Raw genomic sequence first — 22384 nt, forward strand, 5'->3', positions numbered from 1 at the left:
GTGGCTGTGTGTATAGCGTGATCAGTCAAATCTGACAAGTTTCTAAAGAATGCTGTTACTGCAAAGGTTACATTTAATATCTTTACGTATTTATATCAAACAAATGACATACAATATTTATCAATAAAAAGAAATGCGTAAGTACGAGGATTTGACATCAGCCATCACATTTCTCTCTCATACTAACCTTTGAAGCCTGACGCTCCAACTTTTCCCACCCACTTGCCCTCTCCCCTTTACATCATCCACTGTCTGCCCACCTCCATGTCACCCTCATTCTGTTGTTTACTTCGTCACTGCTTACCCACTTACCCTTTCAACTCTATCTCACCATCTTTCTCTCAACCTGCCTATTACCTTCTTTTTGAAGCCCATTTCCTGATGTGCACTCTCACCTATTTACCCCCCACTGGCCTTCTTCCCCCTGCCTTCTTGTTTTCAACTTTGTGTCTGACTACTTCAGGAAATTAACCTCTACTCACTCCCTCTTTTCCCACCTTCATCCATCCCCATCATCCTCGCCATAACTCCTTCAATCTCTGTCAGCCCACTTACCCTTTCCCCTCTCCCTCCCTCCATGTGCATTATCCTCCCTGTACCTCTCTACTTCATCACTGCCTACCTTCTTAACCTCTCCCCTATCTATCTTTTCCCATCCCTGGCCATCTCTATCATCTTTCTACATGCCTCTTCCCCCTCTAACTTGCACTCACTGTTTGTGTAGTCTCTCCCCTCCTCCCTTTTTCTGCTATTTCTAATCCCTGCCCCACCCTGCATGATGCCCATTTGTCACAAAACAATAGAGCTACTTTACCTTGGTGGCGACAGTGCGTCCAAACAGTATGGCGTAGCAGAGATTGAGGGCTGAGGAGTAGGAGAACACACGTAGCCTATTCCTGCCATGGGGTGTCATGCCGAAGGGGCTGTTCCACTCGTACAAGGTCAGGAAGAGCGCAGTGAGATGAAGCGTGACGAAGATGCCCACCCACATGGACCAGTGCAGAGGCCACATGAAGGCTCCGATGGGAGCTGCAGTGTCCCGGCTACGAACCTGGTGGGTCATAAAGAAACACCTGTGCAAGAGACTGGCTTGATACAGTTGATTACTATCGGCACAAGTGATATATTTGTGCCACACTGATTAATATCTGCCTGCAGTTTGTAGCATCTTGTCAGTAAACTTATCTTTAACTCTCGTAGGCATAATTAGTTTTTTAAAAATTGCATACATTGTTTTTATTTTGCGCTATCCATCATTTTGCAAGGACAAGAAATCACTTTTTCAAATGATGGAGTTCTCATTTTCAAATGGAACTGTATTGTCAGATCATATTATGCATTGCAGTTTGTCAGCCACAGAGGGAGATGTTAACAAATCAAAGAATAACTGCAGCATGTTTGAGGACTCTGCTAAGACGGTTTCACAAAATGCCTCTTAGACTCATTATACGCTCTTAGACTGGCTCTCATATTGAACTTTCATAATTAATGTGCCCACTGAAAACTCAGCAAACTAATTATTCCCCAACTAATGATCTCCAGTTGCTCACCAGAAGATGGGGCGAGTGGGGCATAAGGGCAAAATTAAGTAGTTGCAGACTGTATCGTCAAGTCGTACTGGAATAGTGTCAGCCACAGAAAGAAAGAGATTGACGAATCAAAGTAACACTGAAGACCGCAATGCTGCCACTGACTCACAATGCAGTATATTTTCAGGACATGCCCTGTGTCTTCTACAGTCATTAAAATGCAAACTCAAAACTCAAACTAATGATGACTTTGGGCGATAGTACCAGAATGCCCAGGCTGGTGGAGTAGAAGGGCGAGGTGAAATCGATGACTCTGCTCCTGGCAGAATTGATGGAAAATGAGGTGACAGCCATGTCAGCGGTTCCGCTCAGCAGGTCCCCGACCAGCCCCGTCCAGCGTCCTGTCCCGCTCGACGCCCCGTACTTCCCGTCTCCCACAATGTAGAGATCGAAGGTGAAGCCCATGTCTTCTGCAAGTTTTTCCAACAAGTCAACGCAGTACCCATAGCAGCACTTCCTGAGGTCCTCTGGAAGGTCTAAGGAGGAAAGAAGTGATGATGATGGTGGATTTTTATCTATCCAGATATTCATGTGCATGCTTTGGAAGTGTAGGGGGGTTTTACTTCTGGGAATTTGTCCATGGATCATGGAAAATATTGATGTATCCTCACAGCACATCTCAACTTGTGTGTTTTTAATTACCACAGCATCCAGGATAGAAAAAACATGTAGTCACATTAAAGAGAAAAATGTAACAACCCTTGGGAAAATAAGTTGTGTCAGCAAGATGGAGATGCTATAATATACATTTTTACACTCAGCCATTTTCATTTTTCTGGCAAACCTTTTTTTTGCAACCTCATTCTTTTAGACTATTTGCCATCTGCTGATTCAAGTCAAAGAAAGTTGGGAATCCTTACATTTCACTGTGATACAGTTTGGTGCGTTTATTCTAGGCTAATAGTTGTGATTCAGAGACATAGTACCTGATATTTCTTTGACACCGTAGTCTTGGTCTCTTATTGATTTACAGCCTTTAATCCTCTTCATTCACGAAACGAAGATGTAGCTATGGAGCTAAGCCCTTGAGATTGCCCCTGGTATGTTTTTGAACTGGACTGACCAGCCATGATCCCTTATTGATTTTACTACTAAAATCTACTTTAGTCTTGAGGAGGAGGAGTACAGATGTGGCCAGTTACATAGCGATGAGATCTAGGCCAAAAGGTCTCAGACGCTATATTTGAAAAGCTTAGAGTTTATATAAAAAATTTATATCAGAAGTATTTCAGGAGTCCTTCAGCATACCAGTACGTCACCACTACACTGTTCTAAGGACAAATGCCAAAGAACTCACCATTGCCCTCCCAATCTGCAGCTGTAGTGTTTGGGTTGTGCAGCTGGTTGAAGAGGCTCTGGATGATGTCGGACCGGTTGGTTCTGGGGTCCAGACAAAGCTGACCAGCTGGACACAATCCGTCCTCATCCACCTCCCGTGTGAAAACAAACGGGTGCTCCACCAGTGTTACCACACGGAGGCGGTGTCCCTCGACGGAAAGACCCGGCCTCCAGCGTCCTCCGATGTTGCTGTCGCCCTGGCCGTCCCCTCCCCTCACCCCAGCCCCAAGACCCTGTCCTTGGCTGCTCCCAAACCCTCCCACCAGCCCCAGGATCCCTCCCTCCAACACCAGTCTGCCTCGGGTCCACTGGCCAACGGTAACCCAGGCTGGCTGGCCCAGAGCACCCCTCTTCAGACTCCACACATGGAACAGCTGGGAGGAGAGGACCCGAGAGAGGCCAGCATCCACCTGGATCAGGCCTGTGGCTCCAGTGAAGGAAGTGTTGGAGAGAAATCTCAAGAGACAGAGATGCAAACAGACAATAAGCGAGAGATGCCAAAACTGAGAAAAAAAAATGCAATATTCATGTTGGGATGTTGTAGTTTAGAAATGTAGCCTGCAATAATGCACAAAGCTAAACCAGGCAGATGGAGGAAAAAAAAAAAAAAAAAAAACGAGAAAAAGCAACAAAAAAGTAACAAACGCTGGTGCAGACAGGCATGGTCTGGTTGTGCAGCTTTGCAAGTCTAGTGTCAGATGGGTAATTGCATCTCCCAGAAAGTCATAATTAAAAGTTAATGCAGTGCAGAAAGGGTCTCCTCCTATCTGCGAGTCCATACAGACAGTCATTGCTATTCACCTCACTTGCCTGGTGACCCGCATTGGTCTTTACGGCAGAATATATTAATAAGAGCAATCCCCGTCCGCTCATAAATCTGCCCTGGCCTCTTGAACCATGCGGGGATTGTTAGCTCATGTCTTAGCATTTGATCATGTGGACACTGTCAGGTGATGTCTCAATGTGAAGCCATACAAGTACTGTTTGATCATGTCTTGATTAGTGAGGGGATTGTCCGGAGGTCGTAGTAAATCGTAAGGGTTGTTTAAATGTTAACGTATGCAGGGATCACTGCATTCGGCATGTGTTGAACCGTGCAGGGACTGGTGATTACGTCTCGGGTCAAGGATAGAAATGGCAAGTTTTCCTTCCTGTTAATGGAAAAGGTTGGTCAAGCCTTAGCTCTCTCTCATAGGAGAGAAATAGCTTTTTCTCTCTCTCACTCTTTGTTTTACTCTCTTTACTTTTTTTTCTCCCGCTCTCATCTCCAAGTTATATGTATGAATTGATGAGCAGAGATAACGGCTGCAGTGGAACTTTCTCCATTAAACCCAGGGTATGCAAAGGAAAATTAAAAGACTAAATTGGCCATGAGGGTCATTAACCTTACCTTCAAACAAAGCCTGGACTAAAAGCTCGTCTGCGCGACACAGAATAAACTCAACACGTGGATGTATGTAAGGATTTGCGCATTCTCCTTGTGCTTATGCTCACTGCCCTCATTTTTCACATTGTGATTTACCTCAACAGCACAATATCAATTTATAAACCCATTGCTTGCACCATAATTCCCAAGAACCTGATTAAAAATGACTCTGATTTGAAAGTCGTTCCCATCCCATTCCACGTTAACTTATGTTTCCTCATCAGCAGCTCCCTCTGTCTCCCTGACCATAAAGCGGAAGTGCTAGCCTCGCCTTGAGCTGAAATCACTCATGGTAATAGTGCGGCTGAATCATCATATCCCATAGACAGCAGATTCATCATGCCAACCCACTCCAGACTCATATACTATATTGTAATGGCTGCGGCTGGCCACCACCAGTAGAGTATATGAAAAAATTAACCATAGGCTTCACTTTACATCTGTTATCTGAGCAGAGGAGTGCAAAGCCCCCCTTTTCCCACACTTTGTGACATTTTTGGATTCATGCCCAGAAGAAAGGAACGTGAGATAGGAGTGCGAGATAACACACAGATGAGAGCAAAGGGTGTGAAAAGTACAGCATATTTTCAAGCAGCACCTTTTTAGTTATGGGTTCTTTGTTGTTGTTGTTGTTGTTGTTTTGTTGCATCAAGCCAGAGGCTGCATTAAAAGAATGACTGTTGTTGTCAAAGCGGGTTGATAAGTCAGCCAGGCGGTGCCAGAGAGGGATGGCTTCCTCTCACTAACACCTGGCCCCAGTTTACTCAGTAAATGTCAGCAGAGTGGCCGGTAAATGATGACTCTATAAGAGAGTCCCAGGCATGTGTCTCACTCTCTTATCACTCCATCTCCTTTAGTTTGGAGGAAAGTTTACTCCCTCTGTCTATGTCTGCCTGTCGGGGGGATGATACGAGGCTCGCTTGTTTCAGTGGTTTTAATCTCTTCAGGGGAGATAGAATCAGCGTGGCAGCTGTGTCGAGTGAGATGGCACTGACTGGCAGATCTCACTCTGATAACAACAACCCTCCTATCTATTTCCCTCCCTTCTTTCTTTTTGTCTCCTCCCTCTCATCCTTTTTCCACACAAGTTTCTCCTTCCTTTTCTTTGACTTTATTCCTACTTCCCTTTTTTAGCTGTTTTCTACTTCCTCTGTCTTTCATCTGTTTTTTGTCTTTGGGAACTTTCTCCTTTCTGTCAAATGTATTTTTGGGAATAAGTACCCAGGGATCTTTTTCTTTTTTTTTTTTTGGAATCTGGACATTTGGAAGAAATACATCAAAAGTGGCTAGTTTCTCATATTTGGCTTTATCCTCATTGTATCAGTGCTTTGAATCGGAAACGGAAATATTGTGCCTTTTTTTTTTTTTTTTGCTCTTGTACTCCCGCATACCTTCTTCTTTCTCGCTTATATCTCCAGACATCCTCTCTCCCTCCCTGCCTTCCCCGCTCCGTCCCTTGGGCATTGAGCTGTTAATTGCCTTTTCCATGTGGAAGTCTCTCACTTCCTTCAGCTTTGTTAGGGCTCTCTGGAGTGGTGGCATGTCTGGCTGTTGCAGGGGAGGGATAAGAATCAGGCAGTACACTGGAGGGCAAAGAAGTATAACTGGACTGGTTTGAATATTGCGATAGAATGACCTCTTTTATCAGCCTCTCACAGGCCAGGAACAAAGGTCACTGACACCATATTGTGGAGGGCTCTATTATAAATAGTCTATTCTGATAGTGTAGACTGTGTCCTAATTGGCCTGCCACAGAAAGATTGTAACTTTTCCCTGGTGTCCTGATGAAGTCTGAGTCAGTTTAAAAGCACAACTTGTTGTTTTCTTCATTGTTCACAAGAAGTCTAAGAGTACAGAGCTCTGTAAGGCTGCACGTACGCACAGTGGTGTTTTGCAAGAGAACAACAGGGTTATTACAAATTATCCAGAGTGGTACGTTAATACCAAATTGTGTGGCAATCCGGCCGAGAGTTATTGAGACATTTCACTTAAAAAGTCGCAAATGTCAACTTCATGGTGGCACCAAAGGAAAAGACGGGGTATTGGCAAATAGTGGGCTTCATCCTCCAGGGACCATTAATGTCTGTACACAATTTAAAGTCAATCCATCCAATAGTTGTTCAAATATTTCAGTCTGAGCCAAAGTGGTGCACCGGCTGACAGACAGACATCGCCATCCATAAAGGTGTATTGCTAGCGTGGCTAAAAATGAGCAATTTCATCACATTAAACCTAATAAACTTGTTTTTCACTCTAATAACGAATGTCCAATAATGTCTCTTTCTAACACAGCTTCCACTCCACTTGTTTTAGCCTGTGGCCCTCCATGCCAAATGGTTCTGGCATCCCAGTGCTCAGCTAAACTGCAGAACGAGGAAACACAGAGAGTCTAGCTTGTGATTACGTGGGTGTTAATGATCACTCTCAGCTGGCAGACGCCGTGTGTGTTCAATATTTGCTGTGGGCCCACCTCAAACCGCAAATCCCTCTCTCACCAGTGCCACGCGGTCACAGGAGTTGCTGTTTTATCCATTGCAATGTTTGAAAAATATCCATGTCAACTGACAGGAGAGAATTTTTTAACTTTGGAGTGAGTTTATGCCACAGTGCAATCCCCCGTATCTGCAACATGTCGCTTAAAGGAGGTTGTAAGGTATGTGAGAGGGTTTTTTTTTTTTATTTGCTGTGTACAAACGTGAAGATTTCATTTTTTTCTGCTTTGAGTGAAAATATTTGTGGTTCAATATGTAGGCTATTTGAATATGGTTTTTTTTCTTTCTGCGTGTGTACGTGTTATCACAGAGCACACCTTGACACAACCCGTGAAAGCTGTCAGAGGCCTCTTTTTAAAAAGCTGCAGGGAATCAAGCAGTACCAGCAGCTACAGCAAAGAGAGACAGATAAAACCCTCTGGTGTCAGCCTGTGAATCTGTATGCCATAAAGACCTCCTCCACACCCCCCAGTATGACAGCACTATTCAGAAGTTGCCACCCCCATGGTGCAAAGGACGGAAAAGGGCAGCAACTGGAGCGTACAGTGGCACAAGTGGAGCCAGCAACTACTCACAAACTCCAGCGTCACTCAGAAAGCTAATAACTTTACAGACATTTAGTGTGACCAGAGGAATTTAATTGCAGTTTGTCAGTGTCATCCACGGATCATTTGATGACTTAAATGTGTACACTTTTCTGACCTTGTTCAAGCATTTTAGGTCCCCAGGAGTCACTTTTAAAAAAGAAATTGGATGGACTGGTAGCTGCAGGTGACACAGAGACTGTTTACCACTGCTAATCCTGTGTCGCCTTAAGCAATATATTTCATTTTTGGGGGGGACGTTTCTCAATCATCCACTCTGCTGAACTTTTCTTGGGCAAATCTCTTCCAAATCTCTCTGCCACAGGATACTGCTGTGGAACTGATCCCAATCTTAGAGCCACAAGTGCATCAAAATTGATACTGTTCTAACATCTTGGTTGGTTCACCCAAATCACATAAAACATGTTTAAAAACTACTTTCCCTTTAGAAAAATATTGACAGTGAGGTCTGAGGATCATCCGGGAGCTGGAAAGAAATATTGCTAGCTTCCACTTCCTGTTTAGAACGTCTTTAGTTAGCTAGTTTGCCTTAGAAGATAGCTTGTTAAGATGAACACTGATTCCTAGTAGATATTGGTTCAAGTGATCACAACATCAAAACTTAGTCTTTCACTGACGGAGGAAGCTTAAATCAGAAGAATAAATACAATTTAACTTTCTTCTTGATGCTAATTAGCTTTAGCAATAAACCAACGACCAAGGATTTGTATACTGATGTCTTAGGAAATAGAAGTTTTATTTAACTTTAAACCAAAATTATTTGCATTGTTAGATATTACTAGAGATAAATGAGGACATGGCATTTCTTTAATTCGCTTTAATTTGTGTGTATCGGTGTGTGTGTGTGAGTGAGAGTGTGTGTATACCTGGCCAGATATTGTCCTGAAGAGGGCAGCTCATGGCGGTTTGGTTTGTCGTAACAGTTCACCATGTTCTGGATCAGCGCCAAGTCCGGCCTCACCATGGTCGCCGCAGTGACCGCTCGGCCAATCAACTGCAAAGCATCCCGGATGTAGAAACTGATTGGCTTGCGGCCGACCTCCCCGTAGGCTAGCAGCCCGAGGGGACCTCCTAGAGTGTGTAGCGAATCTGGAGATAAGGGGTATCCCATGATCCACTGCAGTGCTGGTAGTGATGGAGCGAGTCGCTGAGCGGCCCGCAGGACAGAGGAGAGACACTCAGGATCAGAGCCCAGGAGGAGAACAGAGGAGAGAGGAGAGGGGGAGCGCAGGAAACGAGTGGAGAGGATCTTCAAAGCCTCTTCTTCCATCTGATCCTCCCTCCTCTCCTCGCTGGCCTCCCCCCTTCTCTCCCCACCCCCTGTGATGCGGGTCAGGTTGATGATATCCCACAAATGCCAGGTAGAACCACTGTGCCTCTGCAGGTGAGCCAGCAACCCGTCGCCTCCTTCCTCCCACCCGGGGCAGATCACAGCTGCTCCTCCCCAGCTCTCTTCCCCCTGGCTTCCTCTGACCCTGTCCCCTTCTCCCCCCTGCAGCACTGCCAGCAGCAGGCTGCCCAGGGTTGATGGAGGCACTCGGGCTGACATCTGCAGGTGGAATCGGTTCTATTAGAGAGGACAGGAAGAGTAAAGTGGAAGAGTTGAAAGAACAAAAAAAAAAAAAGATGGAGGAAAGAAGGAAATAGTGAGACGGTGGGAAAGATAGAGGAGAGAACAAAAAGAGAGCAAAGGAAGGGAGGAGAGAAAAGAGAAAACAAGATCAAAACAAAGATTAATAGATATAGCCAAACCCCAATACCTCAGGCCTGAATATCATAAAATCACATTAAACGCAGCTTTTATGAGCTCCCGAGTACTGCAAAACAATCCCTGTTGCTGCAGTAATTCACCACAACCCTGATCAGAAACAATCAGTCACATTTGTTCATTATCTCTCACTCTGAATGAGAAACGTCGCGCTGATACAAACAAGGAGTCAATGATTCGCATCTAATCTGCGACATCACAGTTGGCTTGGCAAGACAACAGTAGCATCCACAGTTCATCCAGAAGCCTGCATTTCCAAACCCCACTGAAAACACTGGCTTGTTTCATACTGTTCCAAAATGGATAACACTGTTGTCCTTCAATGCAGCTCACAGATGGACCTTCCCCCTCCTTCCTTTGGGGCTTCTATCCATTCTTCATCCTATCAGTGCTCCAGGCAAGGTTGAAGAAGAGGGGGGGCGGGCTGCTTTTATATAGAGAGCCCAAAGTTTAGCTTAACATGACTTAAGATTTTCTTTGAATGGCTGACCCTCACTGAACTGAGATGATAGATATACACTACAAACCCTGCTCATAAACACCCTCTAGCACGAATGTACACGTTTTCCTCATCTTCCGAACATATGCAAAAATACACACATACAGTACTTAATTACATCTTTACATACACTGTCAATACATGCAGGTGCATTCAGTATGTATAGAAAAACCTGTGAAATACACTTTCACGCACCATGCCGACGTGTGTGAAGATGAGACATCAAACTGCAACCCGCACTCACACACACTCATTCAAATGGAAATATCCCACCCGGGAGTACAAAGTAAACAGAGCGACCCTCTGCTGAAAGCGCTCGAGTCCCTTAAGAGAGTCAAAAATATATATATATTTTGCTGAAGTGAAGTCTGGAGAGACGTGGATGAATTAATGCAGCATCTGTATTTATCCTCCTGGGAGAGGAAAGGTGTGTGTATGAGGGGACAGGTGAAGATAGGCCTCTGCGTTTGAACTCAATGGGGGGTCCGGAAAAGGTGGCGTTAGTGGGTGGGAGAGACGAGGGGTGGGGGGTGGGGGGGGGTTGAGTTGGCAGCGCGCAGCACAGAATAACAGAGATAGGAGGTGGAGGAGGTGCCTATACCACAGGTGTGAGCGTTATTCAGCATATTATCGTCAAGAATGGAAAAAAATGTCATGCATATTTTGTCAAAGGCCTCCGAAGTCAAAAAATACAACGATAGAAGATCAAAACGGATCCTTGAGGCAGCTGCAGGAATTAGTATGTAAATCTATATCTGCTCTCATTCTAGGTTTCTCTGGGTATGATCCATCGGAGCCATCTTTCCCTTAAATATTGATGTATGACTAAATGTTAATGTATGGCTGTGTTATGTCAGTGAGTAACGTATCCTTAAAAAATAAGTCTAAACCGTAGATGAATGTGCATCTTGTGCTGTAAATTACACTGAATAGAGCTTGTTAGAAAACCAGAGAGGGATTCTTGCTAAATCTATCATTGTCAGATTAATTGTAATAATGCTCATCTGCGGTTCATCCCACAGCTGTGTCAGCTGTTTTATACCACCATGATTTTCTCTCGCATTTCTCTTCCACTAACAATTGTCTCTAACTTGACTTTAAAAAAAAAAAAAGAAGATTATTTTACAATTCCATGTGTTTAGCTGGAGCTCTTATCCAGAGCGACTTGCGAGGAGCACCGCAGCAGAATTACTTCAAGAGTGAGGACGTGAGAATAATAACAAGAGCGAACCGGAGCATTACAGAAGTTGTATTTCTAGTTGCTGCTGTTAGGGGAGAAAGCAAATTAGACTGAACGGAGGAGGCAGATGTGGAAGCCGTGATGTGACTCTGAATTGATAAGGTGATATGAGCCTTTTTGTGGAGACATGAGTTCCGGCCCATAAGATGGGCGAGCGTTCTGCTGTTTTTGAACGGAGGAGGAAGAGAACTTCTTAAAAAATTCTGTGAGCAATCAAACGCGACAAGCACCAAAGTGGACCCAATGAAACTTAAAAAAAAAAGAAAGCACATCACTGGAGTTATTGCCTATTACAACAGCAGTCACTTCTTGCCTGTATTGGAATGTTTCGGCACAATTAATTCCAGTGATATATTAGAGCAGTAACTCCCGAGGGAGCATTTTTCTGTTGTGCTTATAGATACAAATGGGATGCACACTGCTGCCTTAAAAAAGTTTTGTTCAAAGCGGTTTACATGAAAAATAACACAAAACAACAACAAATGAGAAAGATCACTAATAAGTTTCTGAGTAAACACAAATCACCAGCCCTGTGTACTGAAAATGTAAATACTCAAAAGACTAGAATATGTCAACCCTGGGTGTGGTTTCAACCGAGAGATGGGCTGGCTGTGTTAGATTATCAGCCTCACATCAGGTGTATTAAGTTCATATTCGTTGAGGCATTGAGAGTTGGACTAAGAGAGAACAGCTTGGCCGTATTCACAAAGACAGCACCACTAAATAAAAAAAAAAAAAAATGCAGCCTCATTTATTTAAATTGGGCCAATTTGTTGAAGCAACAAGGGTGCCAATGCAGACGGCTCTGGCAAAAACCCCCAAAAACAAACAAAAAATCAATTCATCCATCAAAAAAGTTGATTCAACATTTGCCAGGCAGCATTCACTCTAGGTAGATTACTGTGTAGCAGTGAATGGTGCAATTCTACTGTTTCATCATGAAATGTTGTGATGAAACATGAAATAACTGCAGCCGTGAGCCAGAGTGGTAAAAGCTAGTCTAAGAACGTTATAAACTCAAACTTGACCTCCTGGATCTTATTTAAAGACCCCCCCTTTGATGAAATCAAGTGTTTAACCTTGTAATGTTCATATGATGTTTTTTTTTTATATATAATACAAGACACAACTGCAGTGAACCAATGACAGTCTCATAAAAACAGATTCAGACAGCCAGGGTTACATACGTCAGAAAACCTTAGCAACCAATCCTGTCAACTTGTGGGGATGGGCAAAATAAACCCAAAACCTTGTCAGTACAGAGAGCGAGAGTTTGCGTTAGCACAGCCACTAATGCTGTCAGCCAGTTACAAGCTAACAAACAACTTAAATAAATAACTATGCTTACTGTCTGATACGTCTTCTAGTCACTGATGCATAACAAACTCCTCACTCCTCAACAAACTCCTAAGTTTGCGGCTGAGTCTCTCCGGTGTTTCCTCCACTAACCATCTTGATACACACTTCTCTTTCACCTGTCAACCAACTTTGCTTTCCTATTTTTGTGTGGGAAAACCATGTAAAACAACAATATTAATCACAGCAGATTATTTTTTACACATTTTATAATGTGTCTCGAAAGGAACTTTAATGGTCTCCCCAGTACCTTCTCACTAGCAACGCTTTTTTTTATGTCCGTCCCTTAGTAATTACTCTTTCCTCACACACACACGTACACACTTCATGTCCTTTATGAACACTCATAAAGAGCCACTCATTCTCAAAACAGGCTGAAACGATCTTCAATCAAGCAATGAAAAAATCCTACATACAGCGTCTTTCAGTACTGCACTGAACCCAGAACAATGAAATCCCTGCCAGTCATCACTCCAGCTTAATCCAGTGTGTTTTAAAAACAAGCTGCCGGCATCAGTGTTTATCCCCAGATTTATCGTATGCGTATGTAATGTATGCATATATGTCTGCATACTTGTGTGCAAACCCCTACGACAGATCTTCAAGTACACTTCATGCTGTCTGCATGAATTTGTGTTTGTTTTTGACATCCTGAGCTTTTGCCTTGGGTCGGGGCCAACTTTGTTGTTGCAGTTATCGGACATTTGAATTTAAAATGTCATTTTTTTATTTTTTATTTTTTTTGCAGACCTGAGGGAACTTAAGCCTTTGAGTTTTGATCTCTAGAGGAATGCAGGCAGTATATTTCATATGATGTCACAGTCTAGACAAGATAAAAGGTGACTGTACTGTCTGGAAGAGGAAAGTTTGCCAGACTATCGGCAGTTTCTTCTGAAACAGAGGCATGTCTTTTTAGCCATGGTGAGTCTAGCTCTGCTGCTCATGTCAATCCAGACCCAGGTTGATCTTTTTCTGAAGTATACATTGCTTTTTCAAGCTTGGTTAGAAATGTAATGGATGTTTTCTCCATACAGCTACAACTTTTTCGACCTGTAAGGACCTCCTCTGTGTGTGTGTGTATGTATTTGTGTGTATGCGCTTATCTTTTTTCTATTCTCAGGTATAAGCTTCATCTGCAAGCGGGAGGTTAGAAAGACTCAGAACTAAGGATGCAAGATAAGCACAGCTAAAAGGAATGTCAGCATTATTTTCGTATAAAATATAAAATCCATACGCCTTCTCACACATCTGCAAATTAGAGCCTCGAACTCAACCTCTGCCTCTACCAAACAAATCCAGAGTGCTGTTTGATGCGTGGCCTTAAGATTCTCTGAAAAAAATAGAAACTTGTGCACAAATACATCCACTGAAACACTCAACTCACACAACAGACAGGCATGCATGCACCAGGCATCGCCAAACATGCACACACAGTTGCCAGCGCACAGATACAGCGCAAACACATTGGTGTCAGTACTGAAGCATAAACCCGGAGGGATCTTTGGGCAATGTGGAGTAAGCAAACCGACAGGAGTGCGTTGAATCAGAACAGGAGGGAGCAGCTCCCAGTTACTAAGCTCATTCCTTATTTAGGCCTCTGTAAGAAAAGCAGCAACACTGTGCAACTGAGTGCACAAAAAAAGGGGGCACAGAAGAAATGGCAGCACCTGCAGTTTCAGGGCTTATTAGAGGCAAGCTGGAGCAAAAAGCAAAGAGGAGGGGAGCATGTGTGCCTGTGTGTGCGTTGGAGGGTTTGAGTGGCTGAGGGAGGCTAAAGAGGCCTAAGATGTGAGCTGAAGCTCTGAAAAAAAATGGGTGTCCTTCCTCCAGCGCTTCAGGCGAGGGATCTCTTTAACTTGCTGCAGCTTGACTTACTGCGAAAGCTCACTGTGGCTCCGGTCGGCCTTAACATTGCAGTCATGAATCATTTGCATGAAGCAAAGTGCTGCCTGAGAGAGCGAGGGGCCTGCTTTGAGTTGTCCTCGCTGTTGCACATCCGGTGGTGCGGACCTCTGTCTGAGCCTGTGAATGACTTCCTCCTCTGTCCAGAAACAAAGCTCATGGTCAGGGCAGCACTCCAAGCAACAACACTTCAGTGAACACATTAATATTTCACCAGTGCTGGCACCAGGTGAGTTGGCTGTATGTAGGGAGGATGGGGGCAGAGACGGGAAAAGAGAGAGAGAGGTGTGGGTGTGAATATATGTTTGAAATGAAAGATGGAAGTGAAATTGATAGGTGGTTTAATATCCGTATTTGTGAAAGGTGGCAAAAGGTGATGGTTATGCATCTGGATGTGTGTGTAGTGGAAAGAAGCGAGAGAAAGAGAGAGAGAGAGAGAGATGGTAGCATGCTTGTGTCTTGAGGAAGATTTTCTCAGCAGGGTGCAAGTCTTATATTTCAAACACCTGAGATGAAAACTGAACGTATCGTAGTCTGAATGTCAAACTAAAATGTCACAGCAGATGTGGGCTTAAATGCACACGTGAAATAATCTAAATCCAAGCTATGCAATTCCATTTTAACCTGCAGTGGAGGACTAGTTTCCTGTCAGAGGAAGTCAAACGGGAACAAACTGGCATCATACGCATGCATTAGCTCATACATAATGAATAAAGAAAATGTTGAATGTGTGTAATTTTTTCTGTCTTTTTCCTCACGGTCCAAATAAACATCCGTGATTGAAGAAGGGCAGCCAGAGCTGTTTGCATAGTTAATGAAGCAACACTGAGCAGTGCTATTTAGTTGACCAGACGGAGGCTAACAGAGCATTTTGCCATTGCTGTTGTGCAATTGTATGCAAATTGCATTGTTTAATTTTCTCCTAATTTCCTTACGTCTCCTGGCACTAAGTGTAATATGGGTGACTTTAATCTTACTCAGCCATGCTGCCGGGTCTGGAGCTAAGCTTGGTGGGGGGAAAGAGGCTGGCACTGTTACATACATATGGACCACAGGCGCACACGCGAATGCGCGCTCACACGCACCAAAGTGCAATACACACACACACACAAGCAAGGGCAGCAAATTACATTTACGTGCTTACACGTGCATGAAAGTATGCCATGCACTGGCGCATGCACGCAAAACACAACTGTGAAGCAATCAGCCACTTAACACAGCAAATGACTATGGTTATCTAAGCATAACAGCCTGTTGGCTCAGAGAAACAGTGATAAGCAGTAAGATACACACTATTAGGCGCCACTACAGGACTGGCCACAGATTGAAATGAGGGGCTAAATCTTGTTTCACAGTGAACAGCTGATGAAGATGGTGCCATGTGTCTATGATCGTCACCGCTAAACTGCATATGCAAATACCTTGACTCGCTCTAATTCCGCCCACCATCTCCCATACAGGGATCGAGCGGGAGAAGCATGTGGGAGATCGTGGCCTATTGGGAGGCGCCGTGAAACAGCAGGCGAAAAGTGTAAAGCACATTTCCAATTAGGTTTGATTAGCGGGAAAGTGGCTGCCTGTTGCTCGGGCTACTGGGCTCATGGCGGTGACAATTTGGCGACTGCTTGACGCATGATATGCGCGGAGTCCATTAAACATAAGGACCTTGTTAGTTTCCTTAGTGGTGTGGCAGGTGGGTTCTACAGTTACATCATAAAAACACCATTGTAGTCCTGAGCGATTGTGGGGAAAAGCCATAAAAGTCTTGACGGGCCATGCCTCCACTTTCCCTCCAGGCTCTGAGTTTATAGGGATCATTCCGAATGAGAGAAAAAGGCTGAGAGAAAATGGGATTCGCTCATTTTGTACATTGGCGTCAAACCAACCGTGGTGATGTTGATGTGCTCGTGTAGCTGTGTAAGTCAGAACTTCGGTATGTGTGCACGTATACAAAACTGTTTGTGTCTGCCCGTGAGTGTGAGAGCGAGTATTTGTATGCGATGTGTGTGATTGTGTCTGTGTTTGTGTGTGCATGTGTGTTTGAGTGATTTATAAACCATTTGATGGAATATTGTTCTCAGCGTGGCTCCAAATTAATTCGAATGATCAAGACACAGAGCACATCAGCAGTTTTCCCCCCGGAGCATTGCAAGCTTCTGTAGAAGTGAGAAAACCAGATGAATGCTGCCCGTGCGCTCACACACATGTGCACAAACATAATGTAACACACAAACCCAGTAAGACTGATCGCATACTCAAAACCAGTCGGATGCTTTGGGCTTTGTGCGTAACCATGAAGAGGTTTTTGCTACATGATTTCTAGTCGCAGTTTAATCAAATGGCAATCCAGGGGGAATAACTAAAATACAAGTGCATATCAAAGCATGCTAATCCTCCCCTGCTAGTCTGTAGTGTTGAGTAAATGAAGAAATCCAGTTCAGCGTGTTCACTTTCATTATCAGTTGACTTCTGATTTAATGAACCTCCACGGGCCCGAGAACGTCCTGATGTCATCAATAAAAATCAGATAGAGGAAACAGCGGGGGGACTGAATGTGCTGTTCTGGACTGGTTAGTCAGGTCTCTAGTCAGCCAATGTTAATGCTGAGTGCACTGCTAACACTGGTGAAGGCTGTCATCTCAGCACGCTGCATCGGCGCCTCTTTTGTCAGGAGCTCCTTTGATCCCCTCAGTTGCAGAGATACAAGCCCACAGCAGAAATATGCTGAATGGATTCATGTATCATCTCCCCCCCCTCCCTTACAAACAGCCCCTGGCCCCCTCACTATTTATGATCATAAAAGCCCCTGTTATTTATTAAAGAGAGCGATTGTTGTCCTTGCTCTATAGACAATGTTGTTTTCTCTGCCGGAGAGAATAATATTTGTCCTTTTTCGTGCGGCCCTGTGTGTGATGCGAGGCGGCGGCGGCAGCCTAGTGAATGCGATGGTGATTGATTCCCGTGTTGAGGAGTGGAGAGAGGTACAGAGGAAGGCTAATCTGAGTTATGATTGCTACTGTAATCGCATTTTCTGCCCTGACTCATCCATCCGCTCTACAGTAGCGCATACATGCCATATTGTGATTACGCCGCACATCTGTCAATAACGAACACCGTACGATGGAGCGGTAACGCGCGCCTGCTACTTCTCAAACACCTTCCATCACCGAGATTTCTTAGATCACAACTCTCTCTCTCGCTCTCTCTCTCTCAATCCAGCGGCCCAGTTTTATCTTCCTCCCTCACTGACTTGCTAACCTGCTGGAGGTGGCATCAAGCATTTGCAGTAATCATGCCATCATGTTGGGGATGAAATAAGCTGGTGTTGGGTGTTCCGGGGCTGACGCGGGGAATGTCAGGGGAGAGAAATTGCTCCTTGCCGGGTTGTAATTTGACCAGGAGGCAGCTGGACCAATGAGACAGCAACATTATTTAGTTATGGGGAGAGTGAGACCAGCTGATAACAGTTCCCCATAGTACAGATGCAGAGTGGCGTGATGCCATTAACAGTCAGCCCACGGGGCAACAAACAAAGCAAAAACTTCAGGGGGGGACAAATTTATTCACAACACCCCAGCGGTGAAAGCACGCCATGCCAGTAATGACGTGTCTAGAGCTTTGGGCATTGGGAGCACGTCTGAGCACATGTGATATTTTCTTAGTTTGAAGGGTGTGTGCGTTTTTTTGTGTGTGTGTGTGTTTGTTTTGGTGAGTGTGCGTGGTGTATAGATGTGTGACTGAGCAAGTTCCTAATGGAAAAGGTCCCTTTGCACCGGGCCGCGTTGAATACGGAAACTCAAGACTTCCCAGGAGTGAAATAATACACCTCGAGAGATGGAAGTCATTTAGGGGCAGTGTGTTTGTACGGGAGTGTGTGTTGAGTCAAGGATGTGTGTGTGTGTGTGTGTGTGTGGGTGGTGGTGGTGGGGTTCCAGCCAGGATGGATGGGTTCGCAGTGAGTAAATGACCTGCCTTGATTTAGCCTATCAGCTGAGCTCTCCACCCAGACTCCCTGATATTCCCTTTCATCCATCTCTATAAGGGAGAGATGACGGAGAGATGGAGAGGCAGAGAGGGAGCGAGGCTGAAGAGATGAATATGCACAGGAGAGACTTGAACGATTTCAAGTGCAAGAGCGAGCATAAAGGAGCTAATTAGTGAAGAGGGGGATAAAAATTTGGGAACGAGCGACAGAGACAGAAGACGTGAACAAAAAGACTATTAGACTCCAATCTGAATCTGGGGTAATATGTATGACAAACGGGAACCCTGTTCACGCCAGAAGTGCCTCTCTAATGTGACTGAGTTCCGGTCGATTGACGTGCCATTTGGGCTGAGTTGATGTGGAGCGCAGATGAGCATGTTGTTTGGTCTCAACCCACTTGTGGTGATCAAAAATATAAATATAAAATACGCCAGACCTGCAGCAGCAATGAGTAGAATATGTAGAACTAAAAGCTTTCATTCCAAAGAGAAAATTACACTTAGTCTGAAAATGATTGAAATGAATCAACATGAGACACATTTTAGATTAGTATTGAGTCATCTAAATACCTTAGCTCAGGGAATTGTTCTGTTTACCAGATAAATATATAGAGAATTCTGCAGGAAATGAAATGCTGTGGTATGTGGTATGCTTGCGGTGGGCTGTGTGTACCCCACCCAGTCTAAGAGGTATTGGTTTGAGATTTCTGATTTGTTCTCGGTGTCAACTTTGTTTTGTTATTTTTGGTTTGGTAAAAGGCCTGGGAAAATAGTTCAGAGAAAGTAATTCTAAAAGACATGAGCTCTGTATTAGAAAACCGGAGGACAAGGACATGGATACAAATGAAGATAGAAAACAGATGCCAGCGGTATGACTGCACAGAAACCCCTGATACAGAGATACCACAGAAGAAGAACCTTAAAGACACATTACACTTTATTACATATTTTAAGTCTTTTTTTTTTGTAGTTTTGCCCACAGTGACACAGCTACAATAGCTACGATGAAGTCTGATGGCGTCAAAAAATTAGTGACTGTTTATTACAAACCATTAGTTTAACCCAGAGTAACTGAACCCCATTAATCTGTGCAGAGAGTGCACTTTAATGGCCCTAATAATCCTCCATTATATTGGAAAGCTGTGTCACTACACAGCAGAAGTAGCTCACAGCTGAACCAAGGAGTTTATGTGTAGCCCACCTTTATTTCCTCTCACGAATACATTTGGCTAACCCGACACAACCCAACACTGTGATCAACACAGGTTCTATTTAACCAGAATGTCCCTTTAAGTCTGGGCACTCCTTTACTGCTGCTTCCCATCTAGACACATGGGCAAGCATAAGGCACATGCCCACATAAATTTTGTTCATCTGGGCTTGTCATTAGCTCAGTCTGCCAATAAACTTTGAATAAACTGTGCTAATGTTATCCTAATGAATAACTTTCAAAAGAGGATTATTCACAGCTGCAGTGGCCTGAATTCAAGAAAGATGTAGACATTTTTCTACAATAGCTACCACTGTCATATCTAGATTTAACCCTTTATTTGTCCTTTTTCATGCTGAGCATCCATGTTCTTCTAAAGAAATGCACCAGTTAACACTTATGCATTAACTCACACTCATTTAGAGGTCTGCACAGCACAAGCACACCTTAACCTAGACCACTGAGCACCTCTGCACTATTAAGTGCCTTGCTCAAGGACACCAGAGTGGACATTAATACGGGTCAGGAAAAATTGTATTTAGTTTCCACATCAACATATTGTGGGTTTCAAACTAGTGACCTTGACTGCCAGCTGTTTGCCCCGTAAGCTGCTACATTATGATTACGCATCTCTCACACTGTGTTTTTCATCAGAGCCTAAACTACAAAACATAAACAACAGCACTGCAGCTGTCAAATGCAGATTCCAAACTGCAGTAAATGTCTCTCAGGAGGAAGATATTTTGTCCTGTTTCCTTCCTTGGATAATGGTAAACACTCATATTTTTGCAGGTTGCTTGATTATTCATCAAAAACAAGAGGGAGGAGTACAGTTCACTCACGGCTTATGTTGATCTCAGGGTCAAACCTCTGTAGAATAAGGTTCACCTGCATACAGAATGCTTTCCAAAACCTTGTGATGTTATACTTTCTGTCACTTAGCCAAATTTGTAACCAAATGGTTATGAATATCAGATAAACAAAGCACAAAATTTCAAATTTATGCAACCCCAGTTTTATGTGCATTAATCACCCTTCCTTTGAAAAGCAAAGCTTTGAATCCTTACCTGCTCATTAATATTTTTTTCAGTTACTCACACCAGATTTGCGCTTGATCTAAATGCACAAATGGTGACTGTAACTGATGTGTTCGACGGGATAATAAGTTGTCACTCTACTCACTTAAGGAACCCATTAAATAAACAAGGATTTTTTTTTTCAGGGCTTAAGTGGTGTACTTAACATACTCCAGGGGGATGATGCAGATTAAAAGAATTGTGAGTAATATTATAAGAACTTTGCACTTAACATGGCCCCTGAGCCCTTTTCTGCTTTGTAAATGTGCCATTAGTCATTCTGATGACTCACCTTGCATACAGAGGTTTAATTGTTTTCAGCTACCTCTGCCTTTAGATGTAACCTTTGAGCAACCTTAAAGAGCCACGTGCATGAGTTTATTTATAGGACAAAGACTTGTTATTATTTCACACCAGCATGAAGCACACATGCAAAACCTGTAAAGCCTGCAGCTATAGCTATGCAAGAAGATTTCTATAATGCTTCTTCAATTTCGACCTGGTGCAGGTCATGACCAGGTCGAAATTGAAAGGGTTGAAACGAGGGCCACTGGTTGGTTTCACCTCTCATCCAAGAGGCTTCTTCATTTGTGATTCACTCGTGGGACGGTCCAGGTATTTAACCATCGCGGGGTCATTGTCAAAGCTTTTCTGTCACTTGGTTCATTCATTAGTGCTCCTGGCTGTTGTAACAACAGTCATTAGAGTCGTTGGAGTCACCTGAGGCCAAGAGTGAATGGTTGTTAAATCTCCTGGGAAGGAATGAAAGGATGAAAGCATTGTAGGATAAGTGGGGTCATAGACCTCCTCAGCTGAGGCAATGTTTCTCTACTTTAATATAGATGGCATCCTCTTCAAAGTCCACCTGTCCTTCCTATCCAAAATATGTACGTTGTTCTCAAAAGATTGTTCCTTATCTTTCAGGTGTAGTTAGTCTTAACTTCAGGAGGTGGCCCTCCTGTGTTGAGTCATGCGTTTGATCAATGGTTGTTTAGCTTCACCAATATAAGTCACTGTTGGACTGCATACATTAGATCACTTTTCTTGTGTTTGGGTGTGCAGCCTTTCAGATCGACCGGTTTCTGTCTGAGTGTGTTGCTGGGTTTGAAAAACACAGTGATGCTGTGTTTATTGAAGATCCACCTGAGTTTCTCAGATACTCCAGACACATACGAATATGTTGTTGCGTTTATTCTTCTTTTCTTCGCCGGTGTTGGTGAAGAAAAGAGTTGTTTTCACAAAGGTCCAACTAGGACATCCACAAGCTTTAAGAGTATCTTTCAGGTGTTTATTTGCTTGGGCCAGGGCACTTGTTGGCATATTATCATCTCAGTGTTGCAGAGTTCTGATTACTCAAGGAGTATTGATCAGTATGTTTGGATTTCCTGTATACTCCAATGTGGTGTCGTCTTCAATGTGTACGGCACAGTCCAAAAAATCCAAGCTGTTGTTCCTCACATCCTCTTGTGTGAACTCTTGATGTTTGATGTGTTCTGTGAAGGCTTGCACTTCCTGGGTTTTAATTTTGACTTGTGTCGTCCACATATCTGAACCAGTAGCTCGGTGCTGTTCCTCTGAAGGAGTTCAGGGCTCTGCTTTCTACCTCCTACATGAAGAGAGTGGCCATGTACTACCAAATGTGCAATCATCCAAATTTCCACAAACTATATAATTTCTGAACGGTTACTGTCCTGTTTGGAGACCCTGGAGGTTCTGGGGGCCGTGGGCATTTGCCAAGTTCAAGCCGTGACCATGGACTAAACTCCATTCTTCATTCAGTCATGATTTGTAATTGCTTTAGCCAATATGCATCTTTTCTGATTGGATTTTGTACAGGTTTCCCTTAGATGAGATACATTGTTTTGTAGGGCTGAGACAAATTGGATGCAGAGTTGAAAA

At 43.7% G+C, this 22384-nt stretch overlaps 1 protein-coding gene across 1 annotated transcript in view; it reads right to left on the minus strand.

Moving 5' to 3' along the window:
• LOC111225774 (glutamate receptor ionotropic, NMDA 3B-like) overlaps positions 1-22384 on the minus strand; it is a 63331-nt gene that overhangs the window by 18509 nt on the left and 22438 nt on the right. The window contains exons 3-6 of the mRNA XM_022750803.1: positions 8317-9017; positions 2887-3383; positions 1794-2065; positions 815-1051 (exon numbers count right to left, since the gene is read on the minus strand). Coding sequence (XP_022606524.1) covers positions 815-1051; positions 1794-2065; positions 2887-3383; positions 8317-9017 — 1707 coding nt within the window. The remainder of the gene's footprint in view (positions 1-814; positions 1052-1793; positions 2066-2886; positions 3384-8316; positions 9018-22384) is intronic.

Source organism: Seriola dumerili, unplaced genomic scaffold (assembly GCF_002260705.1).
Source record: "Seriola dumerili isolate Sdu_G_001 unplaced genomic scaffold, Sdu_1.0 BDQW01000149.1, whole genome shotgun sequence".
Classification (NCBI taxonomy): domain Eukaryota; kingdom Metazoa; phylum Chordata; class Actinopteri; order Carangiformes; family Carangidae; genus Seriola; species Seriola dumerili.